The 19,600-nt window shown below is 39.6% G+C and overlaps 1 protein-coding gene across 7 annotated transcripts in view; it reads right to left on the reverse strand.

Moving 5' to 3' along the window:
* Positions 1-19,216, reverse strand: part of DLGAP1 (DLG associated protein 1) — a 307,180-nt gene extending 287,964 nt beyond the window's left edge. For 3 of the 7 annotated variants that reach the window (XM_028524050.2, XM_028524049.2, XM_036009261.1), the window contains exon 1: positions 18,160-19,216. In XM_028524050.2, the coding sequence (XP_028379851.1) occupies positions 18,160-19,116 (957 nt within the window). In that variant the 5' untranslated portion in view covers positions 19,117-19,216. Of the gene's footprint in view, positions 1-13,045; positions 13,456-13,501; positions 13,800-18,159 lie in introns of those variants that run through there. The other 4 variants (XM_028524053.2, XM_028524052.2, XM_036009262.1 and 1 more) reach the window with 4 other exon arrangements.
* Positions 19,217-19,600: the final 384 nt, after the last annotated feature.

Here is a 19,600-nt window from a genome sequence, read left to right on the forward strand (position 1 = left end):
AGAAATCACAACGGGAGGTTACCTTCTCAGGACAAAACCAAAATCTAGTAGAAATCAATATATTAAAACAGGCACACATACACAAAACCAACCCAAACATAAGGAATGCTGTTTCGTAGAGCTTTCTGCAATGATGGGAATATTGTATATTTGTGTTGTCCAATATGGTAAACACCAGCCATACATGGGCACTGAGCACTAGAAATATGGCTACTGTGACCAAGCAACTAGATTTTTATCATTAACTTTAGTTACTATAAGTTTATTTATTTAAAGATTTTGTTTATTTATTTTAGAGAAAGGGAAAGGGAAAGAGAAAGAGGGAGAGAAATATTAATGCGTCATGGTTGCCTCTCACACGCCCCCAACAGGGAACCTGACCTGCAACTCAGGCATGTGCCCTGACTGGGAATCAAACCAGCAACCCTTTGGTTCACAGAGCTGGCACTCAATCCACTTAGCCACATCACCCAGGGCTAGTTGTTGTAAATTTAATTAGCCACATGTGGCTAGTGGCTACCATATTGGACAGCACAGAACTAGACTACTTGATTCAAAAGCAAATAGTCATTTCTCCAAATAGGGAAATTTCTTTGCCATATCCATCCTTTCTTTACACATTTTTAATAATAATCAGTTCCTCTCCTTACTTAGGATCTGATGACTTTGTTAGGAAAATCTTCCTGATCTAATAGCTCCCTCCATTCTCAGTTGTATGATCTGGGGATGCAGTTAGGTTTTACTGTAATAATAATAAACCCACCCATTACTCCCAGACTTGCTGTTCCTGCTTTTCTCATGCCTATGAACTTTCATGTCTCTAAGAGCAGCCCTGGTTGCATCTCATTTTCTGGGTACAGTGTTGCTGGCCTGGTGCTGATGCTGAGGATGCTTTTCCTCACCACCAGTGCTCTGCTGTCTGTCCTGTTTTTTTCTTTAGGGCCTGGGCAGCCCCACTACCTCTGGGGCCAGCAGACTGGTTGTTGGACTCAGGAGTCTGATGCCTCCTATGCTCTCTAGGAAGTCTGTCCTTACTCTTTCTCATCTTCCCACCATTGCTTGTCCTGAAAAATTCTGCCCAGAGAGTTAAATTGCTTGGGCTTGGCCTCTGGACTGGACCATATCCTCCATCTTTGGAAAATTTGAGTATTTTAGAAAAAATGTCTCCATATCATCTTGTCATCCAGAGACTCAATCTTGCCCTCCATTTACTTATTCTCAACAGCCAGGTAGCTGGCTCTCTAGATATTCTGTTCCTTTCCCCAAACTGGTCTTTAACCCTTTCCCACTTCTATCTAGTCACCTCTCCTGGAGTTTAGCCAGGTCAAACAGGCACTAAATAAATCCTTGGAGAATGAAAGACATGTTAAGAATAGTGGTTCTATTAAATCATTCCACAAAAATTTTCATTCTACACTCATGGTCTAGAAGACGCAAAGGGATTATATATTATGATACTCGGGTGGATTCTTCACTGAAGCTAAGAAAGACATTACATTCTATTCATTCATTAATGTAATAAAACTTTCAAAAACACAAATGAGATTAAATTGGCATGGTTTAATTTTAGTGAATTCTTTCATTTCTTAGTCACTTACAAGTCCCTATTAAGTGAATAATTAACATTTCATTTTTATGCATAGGGACGTTTTATAAAATATTAAACCAAGAAAAAGTGAAGGCTGTGGAACATAAGGCTGTATCTGTGACTTTAAATGAACTTCATATAGGCTTAAACAGGCATGGGAGGGAATTAAATAAGGACTTGCTAGAACATGGAATTATCTGCAATGAGATACATATACATGAGGAAAAATCCAAAGCAAGCTGAGAGGCAGGATAAGAAAGACTACGTTGACTTTCAAGTTCCAAATAATTGAATATGGCATGTTTTACCCTGATGGGTTTCAAAAGTTTGAGCATTCTTTATGGTTATTTATTAGAGGAATTTAGTTTAAGCTCTACTAATATCTGCTAATAGCACCATTTATGCATTGGATAGAAACAGCTGTCTGTAAGCTGACATACATAAGTGCTCTGCCCTGGATATCATCTGACTAAATTTGGTTATACTCTTATAAGGTAATTTAGGAGCATTCTAAAGGTATGCCTCTAGAGAAACATATCTTTTCCTTCAACACAGGGTAATAATTTAACAGATAGAAAAGTTGGTGAACTTCTCCAATATTTAGTTAATAATCAGGGTTAAATGGAGCTCAGGTACCAAACAGAAGTCTGGCTCACAATATGCCTGGAAAATAACTACCTGGTCTCCCAAAAGGACAAAATATAGTTCCTCATCAGTTCAGTGAAATTACTTCCTATAGAGGCAAATATCACCAATTACTCCAAGCAAAGGATAGTAAATGGAGGACACCACTTATTTGGACATAACCTTATAGTATTTTAACAATGTTATAACTGCAGTCAGGGTGACATCTCAAGGAGTCAATAGTATTGTTTCTCATTGAAACAAACAACAAAGCCAAAACAGCCTTGAGCAATGTTTTTTTCATAGACTGAGATATAATTTTCCAGTTTCATGAGATAATGTTCTAATATAATTTAATATTTTATGTATCAGACTTTGTAAACTAATTCATATATTACTTGCTTTCTAACATGGTTACTCTCTAAACTAGACTTAGGCTTACATTTAAGCATAAAGGTAGAATCTGTTTTTAGCCATAGTTAATTATTAAAAAAATTGTTATTATAGTAAATTCTCACCAAGAAACATTCCTGTAGGAAAAGATCAAAGGTCATATTTACACAGCAGAGGCAGCACGATGTGGTTGAAAGTGAACAGATTTTGGGATCAGACCAATGAGGTTTTAAATCTTTGTTCTATCACTTAATAGCAGCATAATATTAAGCACATTAATCACTTCCGTTTTGTATAAAATGAGGGTATGAACAACTATCCCAGGAAATTTCAGAAATAAGGGCAATATATGTTTAAGCATAGGGCCATAAACTTTCTCAATGAATTATAGTCCTTTTTTTTCCCTTTCTATTCCTTCTCCTCCTTCCTCTTCTTGCCATCATTTATTATCACGTGCACTGCATCCAGCATGTGATCACATGCAGGGCATCCAGGGCTCTAGACTGGAAATCAAGGGGCCTGCGTGTTCTCAGAAAAGTTAGTCCCTCTCTCTGGGCCACAGTTGAGGAATGGGGTATGAGGGTGACAAAAGAATGGTCTGTTATACCCAAGAAGTGATTTTATAGTGTGACTCAATCATGCATTCTTGGTGACTCATGCTGAGTTGTGTTTTCTTGAAGGACCGGGTAGTAGGACAGCAGCTTGGGAGAGCTGTAAATTAAACTTACCAAGCTTGGGATAGTTACTTAACATTGTTTGAACTTTATCAGTGTTTTCTGATTTATCAAGAGTAGATACAGATTACCCCTCCCCCCACCCCAGTTACTAACCTCTCTCCTCAACACCTTAGATCTGCTTATTGGGGAAGGAATGGGTAACAGTTTTCAAATTGTGCCTTGAGGAACCCCCACACCCCTTCAGGAAAACTTGATGCAGGGTAGTGGTTGGGGGGAGGGGGTTTGGCTTTGAATCCTTCTCTTCTTGTTTCAATATAAGTAGCTGTGCTTTAAATTATTTTATATGAACAAGAAATTTCATGGTTAAAATGTGTAAAATGCACTGAGCTAGCTGACCTTTGAAGTTCTTTCTAATACCTGCTTGTATTGACTGTGCGTGTTCACTGGGAGTTCACAAAGAAGAAAGGCATAATGAGATGCACTCTCCAGAAATGATAGACTAAGCCACAAACAAATTAGACCTAGTGCCTAGAGTGAAAAAAAGCTAGGGGTGGGGCAGGAGGCAGAATTTCTTCAGTATACAGAACATTAAGATAAATGAATGTTTTGTGTAACATGATTGAGGAATGCTACCAGATGGAGTAAGAGGAAGACTTCCTACTGTCTCTGCTTCTGCATGACCCTCCACAACTGAGGAGCCACGGGAATGCTGGTTAATTTTTCCAGGCCTCGGAGTCCTCATCTGTAAACTGGTAGTTTCCCATTTCAAATTATATTACAAAATAGCTACCTAAAAAGCAAGGTGAAGAAAGGAGAAGAGGAATAAAGAAAAAGAGGAAAGTACTTCTAAGTCCAATTCTCTTTTTCTCAAAAAGGTGAATGACAAGAGACGGTAGAAATAGATGGGAGTATAATCAACCTCACATTTCTGATTTCTAAGGTTCATTTTAGTAAGACCAGTGAGGGATGATATTAAGGTCATGCTTAACATGTGTACAGTCTTCCAGGCAGTTCCATAAAACAAATCTGGGAGATACGGTGGTGTTGACAATGGGGAGAGAGGCACAGGAGACAAAGAGAAGTCAGGCCAGACAATAAGAGATCTCTGTAATCCAGGACAGTTTTGTGGACATGAGATACTTTGTGGTTATGGAGATAGTTTCAAATTTCCTGTCATGGAATAGCTACAGGAATAGGTTATCTAGATTTACAAAGAAAATCTAATAAATAACAGTTTTTTTTTAAAAGCAGCATGAAAGTCAAATATGTATTTTTCTTAAAGTATGAAAGTTCTGGGACTTCTGGTCAAGATGGAGGTGTAGGTAAACATTGCTTGCCTCCGCACACAACCACATCAAAATTACAACTAAATCACACACCAATAATGACTCAGAAACATCAGAAATTGAGTTGAATGGAAGTGTGACTACTATGGAACTAAACAAACCACATCAATTCAGAAAGGTAGGAGATGTGGGGACATGGAAATGTGGAGATGTGGAACAGGTGTGTCCAACAGCCACTTGTGGTAGCTAAAAATTCAGGACGGATATCTTGGGAGTGAGGAATCCCAGCCCCACACTAGGTCCCCCAGTCCAGGGTTTCAGTACCAGGAAGATAAGCCCATATAACTTCTGGCTGTAAAAAACAGTGGGATTTGAGTTGGTGAAAAAACTACTGGACTCCCTGGAAGTTCCTCTTAAAGTGCCCGTGTCGCACTTACTCAGATACACTCCCTCTCAGCTCCAGTACCACCAGAGTAGCAGCTTGAAAGGCACGAGTGGTATACATGGAGGAACTAAAGTGTCTGACACCAGGATGAGAGCTGGAAGTCAGCTTTCACCCAGACAGAAAGGCAGGCAGAGGCCATTTTCCTTTTCTGAGCCCTCTTCCACAGAGCCACAGAATAGGCAGGGAAGAGCCATATCTGAGACTCCGTCAACCTGGCTTACACTGTTTGCCCTGCCCTGGCATTTACCTGAGGCTGTGTTCCACCAACCTAAGCAGCTCCAGACCCAGAACTAGCCACAGCCAGCTTTGGATCACAGTTTGGCTCTGCCTGGGAACCTTCAAGCCCAACACAAATAGCCATCTCAGATTGCTTTGTAGCTCATGCTGGGTGGCCCTGGGAAGAACACAGATAGCAGCTGACCCTTTCTTGTACCACCTGGGAAACTCCAGAGTCTGTGCAGCAGCTGGACAGCTACAGACCATGTTGGAGCACCACCACTCTGCCCCTGCACAGCTGATCCTCCATGGAGGGCAGAGTTTGGTGGTCAGTGGTCACAGCTGGTTCTTATAGCTGACTGACTTGGGTAAATCCCTCCCATTGACCTGCCAACAGCAATCAAGGCTCAACTGCAAGAGGAAAATGTGCTCATCCTACATGGAGGGCACACCTTGAGTACCTAGTTTGGGTGATAGGGGAGGCTGTGCCACTGGACTCTACAGGACACACTGCCAAGACAGGAACTCATAGCGGCTCTACCTAATAATACACAGAAACAAACACAGGCAGGATATCAAAATGAGGAGACAAAGAAACATGACTCAAATAAAAGAACAGATCAAAACTCCAGAAAAAAACTAAACAAAATATAGGTGGGCAATCTATCACATGCAGAGTTCAAAACACTGGTTATAAGGATACTCAAGGAACTCAGTGAGTATTTCAAGAGCATTAAAAAAGAGACAGGCAGAAATGAAGAATATATAATGGAAATGAACAATTTACAGGGAATCAACAGTAGAGTGGGAGAAGCTGAGAATCATATGAATGATGTGGAACATAAGGAAACAAAAACAAACCAAGCAGAAGAACAAGAAGAATGAATCCAAAAAATGAGGATAGAGGAAGCGGGAGTGTCCAACCTGTTGGTGTCTCTGTGACATACTGGAAGAATAAGAGTTGTGTTGGGCCACACATTAAATCACAAAAAATTCTTGTAATGTTTTAAGTAAATTTATGATTTTGTGTTGGGCTATATTCACAGCCATCCTGGACTATGTGTGGCAGCGGACCACAGGTTGGATACCCCTGGAAAGGAGTCTCTGGGACAACTACAAGCATACCAACATTTGCATCATAGGGGTTCCGGAAGGAGAAGAGAAAGAACAAGAAATTGAAAATCTATTTGAAAAAATAATGAAAGAAAACTTCCCTGATTTTGTGAAGGAAATAGACATGCAAGTCCAGGAAGCACAGAGAGTCCCAAACAAGATGAATATAAACAGACTCACACTAAGACACATCATAATTAAAGTAAAGCAAGAGAAAAGCAGTCTGTTACATATGAAGGCATTCCCATGAGACTGTCAGCTGATTTCTCAAAAGAAACTTTGTAGGCTAGGAGGGATTGGCAAGAAATATTCAATGTCATGGAAAGTAGGGACCTATAACCAAGATTGCTGCACCCAGCAAAGCTGTCATTTAGAATTGAAGGGCAGATAAAGAGCTTCCCAAATAAGAAAGAACTAAAGGAGTTCATTATCACCAAACAATGAGTATATGAAATGTTAAATAGACTTATTTAGGAAAAAGAAGATCAAAACTAGAACAATAAGATGGCAATAAAAACATATATCAACAGTTGAATCTAAAAAAATTAATGGGGAGGGCTGGGGTAGTGGGGACGGGTGGGGGAAAAGGCAGAAAATTGTGCTTGAACAACAATAAAAAATAAAGTAAAATAAAAAACAAATTAAGTAAACAAGAACAGAGAAAGAATCATGGATACAGAGAGTATTTTGATGATTACCCGATGGGAGGTGTGTTTTGGGAATGGGCGAAGAGGTAAGAGGGTTAAGCAGTAGAAATAGGTAGTTACAGGATAGCCATGGGGATGTAAAGTACAGGATAGGAAATGCAGTAGCCAAAGAACTTATACACGTGACCCATGGACATTAACAATGGTGGGGGGATTGCCTGAGGGGAGTGGGGATGATAGGTATTGGGGGACACAAGGGAATAAATTAGGACAACTAACAGCACAATCAATAAATATTTTTTTTAAAGTATGAATGTTCATATGAGATATTTTTGATTGACTGCAGTTCATGAGATCATCTGGCATGAAATAAAATGTTTCTTTTCTGAGCAATGATTGCATAAGTCAAATATGGCAAAGTGACCTACATGACAATTTTCGGCCTATGGATCTGACTTTTCATAAGCCTCACCACTTACCCCTCAGAGAGAGTTCTTGTTTCTGGTGGATTTGTTTCACCTCCTTTGTGAAAGCCTTAGAGAAGGAAGCAGGCAAGAAAATCAGCTATTTATAGGCTCTTTTTTTTTGACTAAAAGTGTCTGCTCAGCGTGCCATGGAGGTGGGAGAACAGGAAACTATCTAAAATGAACTAGAGGGCTGGAGGAGTGTTATGGGGGATTTTACATGGGAGTCATTTTCAGAAAGCTCAGCGTTCATTTGCAAACAAATGACAGTTACTTTCACTGACACCTCCTGAGTTAAAGAAAAGTCAGCTAAACTTCTACTAGGTAAGAAGAGAAGAAAAAAAAAGACAAATTCTTTAAGGATTATAAATCGTTAGGAACTTTTAAGGGATTCTAAATGAAAAGTCATGTGGGGCCATACCTCTCTGTAGGCAGTTACTGCTGGAGGGCTGATTCCCACGGCACAACTCCGGCTAGCAGGGGGCCTTCTCAGTGTGGGCTGCAGGTCCTTGGTGACCTAACAGGAGTCCTACTTTTAAAAATGGCAAACTACTTGCTCAAGTTTCCATGACTGATTCATAATTTTATTAAATTGTTTTCCATTCTTCCTGTGAATTCTGATGGGTTTTGTTTTGATCATTTGGTGGCAATGTGGAAGCAGGTGGGGTAAGAAGTCTCTATACCACCAAAGGTGTATGGCTGCCTGAAAAAGTCTGAGGTTTCCATGGTCCTGTGGGGAGAAAAGAGCTCCCAACAGGGAACTGGCTTCAATGTTCATTTGCTTTGCTTAAATTTCTCTAGCATTATAAGTATGAGGCAGTTGGCTTCAGAGAATGGAGAGGACCTTGGGCAAGAGTGAAGGAGAGTGACGGAAAAGGACCTATTGTCATCTGCTAGCAACGGCAGAAGAACTCCCACCTGTAACAGTTGCCATGGGGAAACACTCCTCAGAGAACATGGATGAGCCACTAAAGAAAGATATGAAGAGTAGGTAGAATCCCCTTGTAGACAAGCCCCATAGCTATTGCTGTTGATTAAATTGTCCTGTTCACGTACCAAAGCCTCCTGGAATAAGGCACTAGGGTTCTAACAGATTTAAGGCATGAAAATAAAAGGAGGTTTTATCTGAATAAACTAAAGCTTGAGGAGGCCAGAAGAACTGTGTTCCATCCTGGCCAGTGTGGCTCAGCTGGTTGGAGTGTTGTGCTGTTAACTGAAAGGCAGCAGGTTTGATTCCCAGTCAGAGCACATGCCTGGGATGCAAGTTCGGTCCCCAGCTGGGGTGTGTGTTAGAGGCAAATAATTGATGTTTTTCTCCCTATTTCTCCTCCTCCCTTCCCCCCTCTTAAATCATGTCCTCATATCCTTGTGTGAGGATAAAAACAATTGTGTTTCATCAGTAAATACCAAGGCATGGGAGAACCTGACCCACTGATGCTGAGCCATTAATGATTTGACCCTTTATGATCTTTTCACTTGTAGACAAAAGCTTTGTGTGTTTAGTTGGCACATGGGATGAAGAAACCCTTAAGCCTACACTGTGATGAAGACCTACTGTCTCCCAGCACTGAGAGATGGCTTTCCTTCACTGTAGAATCAGATATGTTCATCCTGACCCTGTATTAATGAAAATTACATCAAGCAAAATATAAAAGAAAAAATGCTAAGGAACATGAAACAGATGAAGTAGAGAAGCATGTTAATCTCTAAGATCTGTAAACTCAAAACATTTCACACTAGATTTTTTAATTTATTTCCTAAATTTGAAATTAAAACATTTTAAACACTTGAACAGACACAAAGGGTTGTATCACTATACCTGTTTTGCAGATACAGAAATGGAAGTACTAAGTAGAGGAAGGCCCAGTCATGCTGGAAGTCAGTGGCAATATTAAAGCTGGTGGGGCTGCTGAAGCCCTTGTTTTCATCTGTTAGACTCTACTGCCCCCTTCAGTAAGTAAAATGATAAATTTGGTCTGATCTCTAGGATTGGGTTAAAGTGCAGTTCCTGGATTTATCTCTGTAACAATCATTCCAGATCTACAGAATCAGAATCTCTTGGCTGGATGCTGGCAATGCTTATTTTAAAGACACTTTCAAGCTGATTTTCATGCACACAAAGTTGAGTAACCACTGTCCTAATAGTCAATGATAGAGCAAGTGCCCACACATGCACATGATTCCAAACATGCAGATGAATGTAATATTATGCTAATGTTCACCCATATGGATACCACTGGCATATATAATGCCTCATACAGTATTTCTATCTTTAGAGCTAGATTTTCGTTGCATTTACTTTTTCATTTCAAGAACAATGACCAATATGTCAGTTGGTAGCCCTTGTTACCTTCTATGCACTATTCCTTTCAGATTTTCTGGAGATGCCCTGATTTAATGTATTTGGTCTCATATCCAATACATTCTCTCCTACACATCACATTTCACAATGATTACAGCTATGTTAACAATGTTTATCCTAGGAAAATGAAGTGAGAGGTGAGGAGAACTGGCTGCCAAGAGAGTGGAAGATGCCAGAGAGAAGGAAATCATCTTCAAAATCCAGTGTCAAGGGCTCAGTCATTGAGCCTAAAGATCACATCTCCATTTGTTCTCCTTGGGTGTGTGGTTCACTCATAATAAAATCATTGGGATAAAAGAGGGACTGACAGGGACAACAGGAAAAACATACTAATTTCTTTATTTCAGAGATTAAAAATACTACCCTGCCATTTGTAACTACAGAATTACAGATTGCAGGTAATTATTTAGTGAATGACTGTCTTAATCTTTTAAGCCACAAACATGCTTCAAATCTAACTTCTGGGCCAATTTTCTCTCTATGCGTATTTTAGAAGTATGGTGCAGGTATGCTCATGCAGATGGAATGTGCATATGTGGACCTGTATAAATGCAGACAACATATAGTAACCCTAGACTCCATGTCATTTTGCTTCAGAGGCAGTTCTGTGATATCACAAGCCTAAATTTTGTAGGAAGTTTCCTACTTCTGTGAGAACAATGAGTAGACACTCCAGCTGATAGAGAACAGTGACCTAATAGCGAAAGATCTACTTATCTAGAAAACTCATTTTGCAAATGTAATTAGAAGTCTCTTTATCTTAGAAATGAAAACAAGACAGGGAATTTACTAAACTTTAGAAAATGAAAAATCAACCACATTTTAAAAGAGAGTTTCATATAACCTTATATTTAAACATCAGAGAATCAGAGGAGGTCTTTCTCGGTCATTGTTTCCTTGATGAATGTTCTCCAAAAAATAAAAATAAAAAATCAGTAGAAATAAGAAATTTGTCGAAAACAGCAGGAACTAGATGACATGTCTCTTACACTGCATTACCCCTGTTAACGAAGTAACAGTCATGGATTGACTCTTTACTTTTTTACCTTTGAGCTACAAACAGGGACAACTGGGTTGAAGGAGAATAAGTGATTCATTGAAAAAAATTAAAGCACCCCTGCAACTGTGGTTTCAGATTAAGAATTTATAAAAACACTTAAATATGAATTTACAAAAATAGTCAAAGCATTTTCCCTGTGCCATAATGGGTTCTGAATGGAAGTTATTGGAGATGGAGCTAGTGGGTACACAGTGAGGCAAGATGGTCTTGAGAGGAAGATAAATGAGGCCTAGATGTGAAGTCATACATGTGTGTTATTTTCATCCAATGGGAAAAGTTATGGGTTCAAAATTTCAGGTGAGTAGTACAAATCATAGTGAGATTATAGAACTCTTCATGGACCTTATTAATAGTAACCTGGTTTTACCTAAAAAGGCCAACATATATATTTTTACACCAAGCTTGCCTAGCAAATGACAGAAAATACTTTGAGTGTTAAGAGGTAACTATAGTTTGAATCATACGAAGTTTCTAATTTTAACTGTTTAGATCTATAAAGATAAAACTTCCCCTGATTCAACTCCATATCAATAAGCACAACAATCTACCAAGAAAGGTGGTAGGTAACCTTTAAACCTAAAATCAAAATGGTGAAAAAACCCTAATCTAATCACCAAATCAAAGCCAACTTGGTAACATTGCATATATTTTTTAGTTGCTCCTATAAAATCTCAAACAAAAGACCAGTGGGTTCTACCATTCACAAATCACAGTTTGTGTAAAGTTGTGCAAAGCCACAATCTCAAATGGACCAGAGATTTTGGATGAATCTTTCTCTACAGAATAGTAAATGATTACTTTGAGTTACTATCTTTAATTTTTAACCAAGCAAACTGTTCCATAGGGAGACTAGGGGAATAGGAAATAAAATCCACAATAAGACCCAAGGCTAGTTTTTTTTCTTTTACTCTGAGCTAACCAGTGCTATACCTTCCATTAGTAGATTGGACTTTGTGGGGTCAGAAAGCATGTGTCATGCAATCTCTGACTGAGACTAACCACTCTAGGTGTTGCTGAAAATGTCTTTAGAATAGTGAAATTCTAGGCCAAGAATAACAAAGTTTCTTTAACAGCTTCCAAAAAGGATTCTTTGTTTCTTTTTTTTTTCTTATTTCATTTTAGTCTTCCTTTTACCACAACTGAGTCTTTCTGGACCTCTGATTTCTCACAGTGTTTTGCCAATCACCTCCTCCCCACCCCCATTACTTGGATATGGGCAATAGTGAGAATTTTAGAGACCTAGGGAGAGAATTACAAGGATTCTGCTGCTGATCACCGATTCTACATTAAAAGTTAACATCAGGCAGGAGTAACCTAATTTTTCTATCAACAAAGAGGGACATCTCTATTAAGATCAGTAAAAAATAGGGAGCAGATTGTGCAAAACAAAGAAGAAATACATTGAAGAATCTGACACTCCTTGCTGGATTATTAAGGTAATTTAAATGAAAGAATAAAGAAAGTCATCAATTAAAGAGGTTGATGGGGGTTTTAAAACAGCAGCAAGGAAACATCGCAGTAACCAAAGTCACCAGCAGAATTGCTCAGCACTGCCACACATTTCACATAACATAGTTTAATCGATTCAGTATAATTCAAATTGTTCTAAAATAAGAGGAAGGAAAACCTCAGCCAAAGAAAGAAAACCCCCACTGGGCAAAGACTGAAATAATCTTCAACAAAAAATTGAAAAACAGTTGTACCTGCATTGAAAAATAATCCTGGGTTCATGCTTGTTAAGAATGATTCTTCAGTGATCTGTTGTGGTCTCATTTAACCAATAAACCTCCCAAACCCCCCTATTATTCAGAAATTTTAATTTGGCAAAGGAACAGTAAACATTCAGGATTCTTGTCATGTTAAAAGACTGATCACATTTCAGTCACTAGCCACATAATGCCCTCTAATAGCACCTAGCACCTTAGATCATCTCTGTCCATTAAAGATTTTATAAAGCCCCTGTGGGGGACACAGATTTGTGGGTGTCCGATGTCTCAACCTGTCTTTTAAGCATCTGTACATACATTAGTTTGTTAGCTCTTTCAGTTTTACTAGCCATTATTTAGAAAAGAAGTAAAATAACAGAACTATTCTCCCTCTCCCCTCCACCCCAAACCACCCAAACCAACAACATATTATCACCAAATACAAAGTAATAAAGGAGTTGTACCCAAACCTGGTCAGTCCTTCCATTTCTTGAAACTTGCACACAAACTGAAGAAACCCACTCAGCCTTAAAGAGGTCGATCATTTTGCTCTCCTAAAATTTCATCTCTGTGAGTGCTTTCTTTCTCGGGTCTGTCTTGCTCTCTCTCTCTCCCTCTCTCTGTGTCTCTCTACTTCTACCGGAGAGTGTTTTGTTTCCTGCATCTGCTGCTGAATGAATGCACAAATACACGATTTGGAGGGGTTTTGTTTTTTAGGCTAACAGTAGGAAATCTAAAATCTTGCTCTTCTGAATGGCTTTATATGCCAGTCACTCAACACATAATGTTTACAGTTTATAGAAAGAGGCATATACAGAATGAAGAATCTTGTTTTTAGAGCAAATACAAAACCACAACTAAAACTCCTTTTACTCCTCAGATACTATTCTTATTTTATTTACTTAATTATTAGCACTTACCCTGAGATGTGCCATAAATGCTCTATTCCAAATGTATAAAAGCCAACCACATCTCAACTGGGAATTAAACAGTTTTAATGTCTTCAAATCCATGTCCCTGCTCCAAAGCCTGATACAGTCACTGGCAGCGGTACAATAGTTCTACACAGCAGACATCTGATTCTTGACATTTAAAAATAACAATATTGGGGATAAAAGTGTCTTTTTTAAAATTAACTACAAACAGCTTGTGAGTGAGCACACTAAAACCAATCGACTGTGATCACCAATTGACTACATTAACTGGAACTTGTGATGATTTTAAACTACACTATTTTATTTTAAATCAATGTCAGACAGAGGCCAAATACCTACAGACTTCTATTTTTGATATAATCATTGTAATGGCCTATGTTAAATTAAATCTAAGGCATAATTTTGCAAAGGGAGAATCAGAACCTTGCTAGTATTTAGATGCTATTATTGGTGACAATTAATTTAACCTTTGTTTGGTCTTGAATAAAATTAGGAATCTTTCAGTCATTCTGTTGCTTGCCTAAGCAGGGTCACATTTCATGTAGATGCAGGCACATATATAAGGTCAAATGAACACATAATCTGCTCCAGAATAAAATGAGTAATAAAATGAAACAGAAAACCCCACACATTTATTGCTATTTCTGAAGCACTTTAGAGACTCACACCAATCTGGGATCAAGTCTTAGCTCTTCCACTTACTATATATGCATTTCTGGACAAATGATTTAATCTTTTGTGCCTCATATTTGTTGTTTGTAAACTGGAGTAAATATACTGGAGTGTAATATACTTTACAAAGTTGTTTTAGGTACTAAATGAGATACTGTATGGTTTGGGCACATAAAAGATATTTGATATCTGTCACTTCCACTGTTTCATATTTGCAAGGGGGTAGGTTTCGGGTATTGTAAATGGAAAGAGTCCAGGCTTTGCAGTCAAACAAATCAGTTTTGACCCACCATGTTGCCATGTACTAGCTGTGTGTCCCTGGGCAAGTTACTTAACCTAATTTATTAAATCTTAGTTTCTTCAGCTGTAAAATACCTCCTAGTTTTAAAGTGCAAATTAGATAACATTGGGAGAACATTCACTTTTGGTAGGCATTTGTTAAATAAGACCTCTAGGCTCTTGAAAATTGCTCTAATTAGTACCCTGCATATGCAGCTTAGGAGTTTAAAGATGTAGACTGAGATCACAAGGCCTTTAGGTCATGTGTCTCACTTTATAGCAGAGGAAGGAGACTCGGAGAGCTGAAACAATGGTTTCAAGCAACATCAACATCACTAGTTAGTGGTAAATAGGGACTAGAACACAGACCCTCTTATTTAAGTTCAAGCTTTGTATACTTAACCCTGTGATGTTCAAGTTGAACACATTTGGAAATCCAATTTCAATACTAGTTGGTAATTAAAACAACACAACTAAAAAAAAAAAAAAAAAACCCTCTCTCAAAGTCCCCGAATTTGCTTCTAAGAATGAGCTTATAAATGAAAGTATTCCACAGGAGCTGGCAGAAGCTGGCTACATCTATCTTTCTGAGAGGAACTTGCGCAGGATAGCAGACTGTTACTTTACTCTAGAGCTAGAACAGACTTGGAGAGATTGTCCAGTTCTCAGGAGTTTCCCATTCTCCTGCCTTCTCTTGTGAATGTCCAACTCCTTTTTCTTTAGAGAACTCTTCATCCTTAGCGCACGGGTTGGGAAGAACACAGTTTCTACATTTAAGTTTACTCACTAAACATATTACCTCCCCACATTGAAATATAGATTTATTTCAATTTGAAAGTCTTTCACAGAATCTGAGCCCAATAAATATCAACATTTGTTAAAGAAGATATAACTTTGCTCTCAGTTTATATTTAAAGGCTTGACCTAGTGTGGTTTAGGGTTAATTATTGCCCAATGTAGAATAGAAAGTACTAATTTTTTCAATGTTTTGATAATTTTAGAATTAAAAACAAATGTGCTTTGGTTATTGCTCTGAGGAGGAAGGATGAGAAAGGGAATTGAGGAAGGTAGGTACATGTGGGATCTGTTGCAGTTAATGTTTTATTTCTATAGCTGAGTGGTGTTGGGTGTTTGTTTTACTTTTTTTAAATACCTTTTTATAAGCCTCAAATATTTCATTTTAAAAATTGACTTAAAACGAGGTAAATACTTTGAAAATAGAATTTCCAAAATTTTGCTAGAAGATCTACTAGTGTGCTGGTGCTAAAGCCTATATTTCAATCTTCAAGTTCTCATTCTCATTTTACTATAGAACTTAAATAATACATTTACTTTAAAGATTTTTTTTTCTCCTTGCTCAACATTTTTCATGTTCCAGTGTTGTGCTGGGGTGTACAGGAAAGGGCTATTTTGCATCACAAAGGTCTAAGTCTGAATCTCAACTCAGTTCTGTCATTTACTGACCATGTGCGTTTCCTCTCTTGTAAAAACAGAATATTATTATATCTAGCTCTCAGAATTATTATGAGGATTAAATAAAAAAGAATGTGAAAACATTTGCTACAGCATCTGTTATATAGTAAATTTTCAATTAATAGCAGCTTCCTTCTTTCTTTCCTTATCCTTCCACTTTTCACCCCTACTTGAACTTTTTACTTCAGAAAGTATAAAAAAGAAAGAGAAGTAAATTTAAAGTAGGAAGAATACAGACAATTATACTGGCATCATGAAAGCATTTCACAACTAACAAAGGCTGGTCCCAGATGCATGTAGAATATTCTTCTTCAATCTGATATTTCTCATCTAATGTCATTATTACTTATTAAAGTCCAATTTTTTAAAAAAATTGCTTTGGAATATAATCAACAAAAGAAAAAAGCAAACAAAATATAACCAGTCATTGAAATTAAGAACAATCTAACAATAATGGGGGGGCAGTGGGGAGAAGGGTTTTCAGGAACTACTGTAAAGGACACATGGACAGACCAAGGGGGGAGGGTGGAAGCAAGGGAGGGAGGTGGGTTTGGAGGGGGTGGATGGGGAGGGGTGGGAAGAAAATATGGACAACTGTAACTGAACAACAATAAAATAATTTTAAAAATGTTTTGTTTTTGCTGCTAGTCACAGAAACTTTATAGATAAAATATTCTGTTCTAGGGCTTCTATCTTATTCATTATTCATTCTTTCTTCAAGATGGATATTCTTATCAAAATACTTTATTCTCAGTGGTAGATGAGATTTGTGTGCTTAAGGCATTTAAAAATTTGTAAGGCAAAATTAAAAATTTATAATATATATTCCTTATAATATCCATTATAAGGGATGTATATTAAGAGGTTTGGGTTCTAGTCCTATCCCTGCCACACACTAACCTATTAAACCTTTACCTTTCTTTGAGTATAGTTTTTTATGTGCTAAGTGAGGAGATTGGATTAAATTATCTCTTTAGCTCTGACTTAGGCAATATCGCTCTCAGTGGGAAATACTGACCATGTAATTGTATGTTGTTTGTGAAAACTATGCCCATTTTGGTGGCTTCTCCTGGACTCTGGAAATGGGCTCTGGCACTGTCCCTGGCCATTGACGCCAGCCTAGAATATTCTCAGGGCTGGTGACGGCATGTCCAAGGGAGCCAGGTTTGTCAGGAGGAATTCAAAGAGAGTAAGAAGATAAACTCAGGGGAAGACATTTTTCTCTCATTTTTTAAGGTGGGAATGGGAAAAGGTTATGTCATACTCTCATAGTACAGTAAAAACTGTAAAAAAAAGATGGGGATAGCAGGAAAAAAACAGAGGGAAAAGATATACAAGGGTCACTTATGAAGGGCTGCATCTTGGGAAAAAATGGCAATACTGGAGGAAAGAGGTAGGGAAGAAAAAACCCCTTTCCCTGTTACTTTTATCCAGGTGAAATCTAGTTTAAGTGAATTGGAGGGCAGTAGGAAAAACATGAGACTGTGGCAGGGGAGGAGCGGCCTGCGGTGGGTCTGTACCTGGGTTGGAATTACACACCAATACTAATTGCATTTTGTGTGGATGCTTCCCCTATTTTCTTCCTTGTCTCTGTTGTGCTAGGTCTCTGCAGCTGTGCTTGTCAGGTCCCCATACTGGCTCAACCTCCACCTTCTCAGGGCTCAAAGCAGCGTCTCTATTCCCTGTGCTCTGAGGGAGGGGGCTCGGCTAGGAGTGTGGTTAGTGCTGGCACTGGTGTGACAATTGCAGTGGTGAAGACATAGATCAATTTTCCCAAAGTAACAACGTCAGGCAGAATTTTACAACAACAAAACAAAAACAGAAACAGAAACAAAAACAACTCTAGATAGATGTAATTAAACTCTTTCCAAAATTCCAAAGGTCATTGTTGACTTTTGCAAAAAGGTGGACTTCTTTTAAAATTCTGTGTAGACTTCCCTTTCCTCTCCTCTCTATCCCATGATCCTTCAGACAAAAGAAGAACACAAAACATTAACAACTCCTTGCCTTTAGGTAGGTATGCTTTTCAAAGTCTTTTATACACAAGATAACTAGATGAAGTTGGTAGCAGGTGTGCTTCCTGATAGGCACACTTAGCCACAGAAATGTTAAACAATGTTCATGCAGACAACTCATAGTAGAGCCAAGACTATAACCAAAGACACCACACAATTAGCAGGTACAAATTTTAAACATCCATCACCCCACAGAAATGGTACCTGAAGGTACTGGCAGGAACGTTCTTGTTGACACGACTCTGACTTCACCATGGCCTGGTCCATGTTAACTGAAGCTTTCTGGTAAACTTCCCGGGCTCGGCTCACGGTCAGAGTGGAGGACCAGGCGCTCTTCTTCAGGAGCGGTGCGTCCAGGGTGACCGGCAGGTTGGCACAGGTGGAGCACTTGACGTCGTTGTTACTCCGGGAGGCCTTGACCGCCTGCTCACTGATGGTGTTGTAGGTCTCCATGAAGTACTGCGAGGCCGAGCGGTCGGGGCACCTGCCCATGGTCATCACACTCGAGGGGGCGTGGTAGATGCACATGTCGCCGTCCAGGTTATCATCCGAGCTCCACCAGCCTGGGGAGGTGTTGGGTCGGGCCTTGGGCTCTGGGCGCCGCTCCTTGCTCTTGCTGCGCTTGCCATACCTCACGGTCTGCGTCTCGTCAGGGCTCGCTTTGCCCCCATTGACGTTGCCTTTGGATGGCCCCTCCAAGGAGTGGGACTTGGTGAAGAGCTTCTGGACTGAGTGGACCAGGTGGCGGATGCGGCCAGGGCTGTCGCTCCGGTGCTCCACGGCCGTGCGCTTGTACTGCAGCGTGTGGTAGCCATCCCGGTTGAGCGGCAGCTGCCTCTCAAACTGATCCAGGAGGTTGGGGGGGAGGCGATTGGCCTTGGTGGCCAGGGTGCGGGGTACCAGGGCGCACTCGTCCTTCAGCTCCTGCTGTGAGTTGTAGTGTCTGCGTGGAAAGGTGCTGCTGGCTAGCGGGTCGCTGAAGGGGCCCACACACTCTGCTTGGAAGGAGTTGCGCTGAGTGTAGTAAGGGTGGTCCGCTGGGTGATGCTCCACCGGGCTCAGCAGATATGGCTTGCGGTCTGAGTGGTGTGACAGTGAGTCACAGGCGGAATCACAGGTGACTCCGTGGTGATGGCTGCGGCTGCCCGATAACCCTTTCATTGCTGATGGGGTGCAACTGCGGGGGTCATGGACTCCCAGTGGTCAGGTTCCAGACCCGTCTCCGCAAAGACCTGGGAGAATGAACAAGCAGGGGAGGAAATTGTTAACACGTCCTTTGATAAATAGATACAGCTCTGTTTTGCTGTGCTATTTGCTACTGCGTTTGTTTTCTGGCAGAAGAACTTATCACTGTCACTAAAAGCTGCTTCAATGCATCGTTGTAAAAACCCTATCACCTCTGTAGGGTGGGAAACCTAGCTCCAATCAGACATGGGGAGTCTGTAGGATGTGCGCTAGGAAACCTGGAAAACTACAGAAATGCTAAAGTGTTTTAAAATTATTTGAAAGAGAACCCCCTTCCTTTCTCTCCATGGTTCCAATAACTGGTTGTATCTTTCCCTCGCTTCTCTGGTTTTATTCTCAACTGTATGTTAATGGGAAATCTAACACACCAGAAAGGCTCACTTCCTCTGCGGATGCTCCT

Source organism: Phyllostomus discolor, chromosome 9 (assembly GCF_004126475.2).
Source record: "Phyllostomus discolor isolate MPI-MPIP mPhyDis1 chromosome 9, mPhyDis1.pri.v3, whole genome shotgun sequence".
Taxonomy (NCBI): Eukaryota; Metazoa; Chordata; class Mammalia; order Chiroptera; family Phyllostomidae; genus Phyllostomus; species Phyllostomus discolor.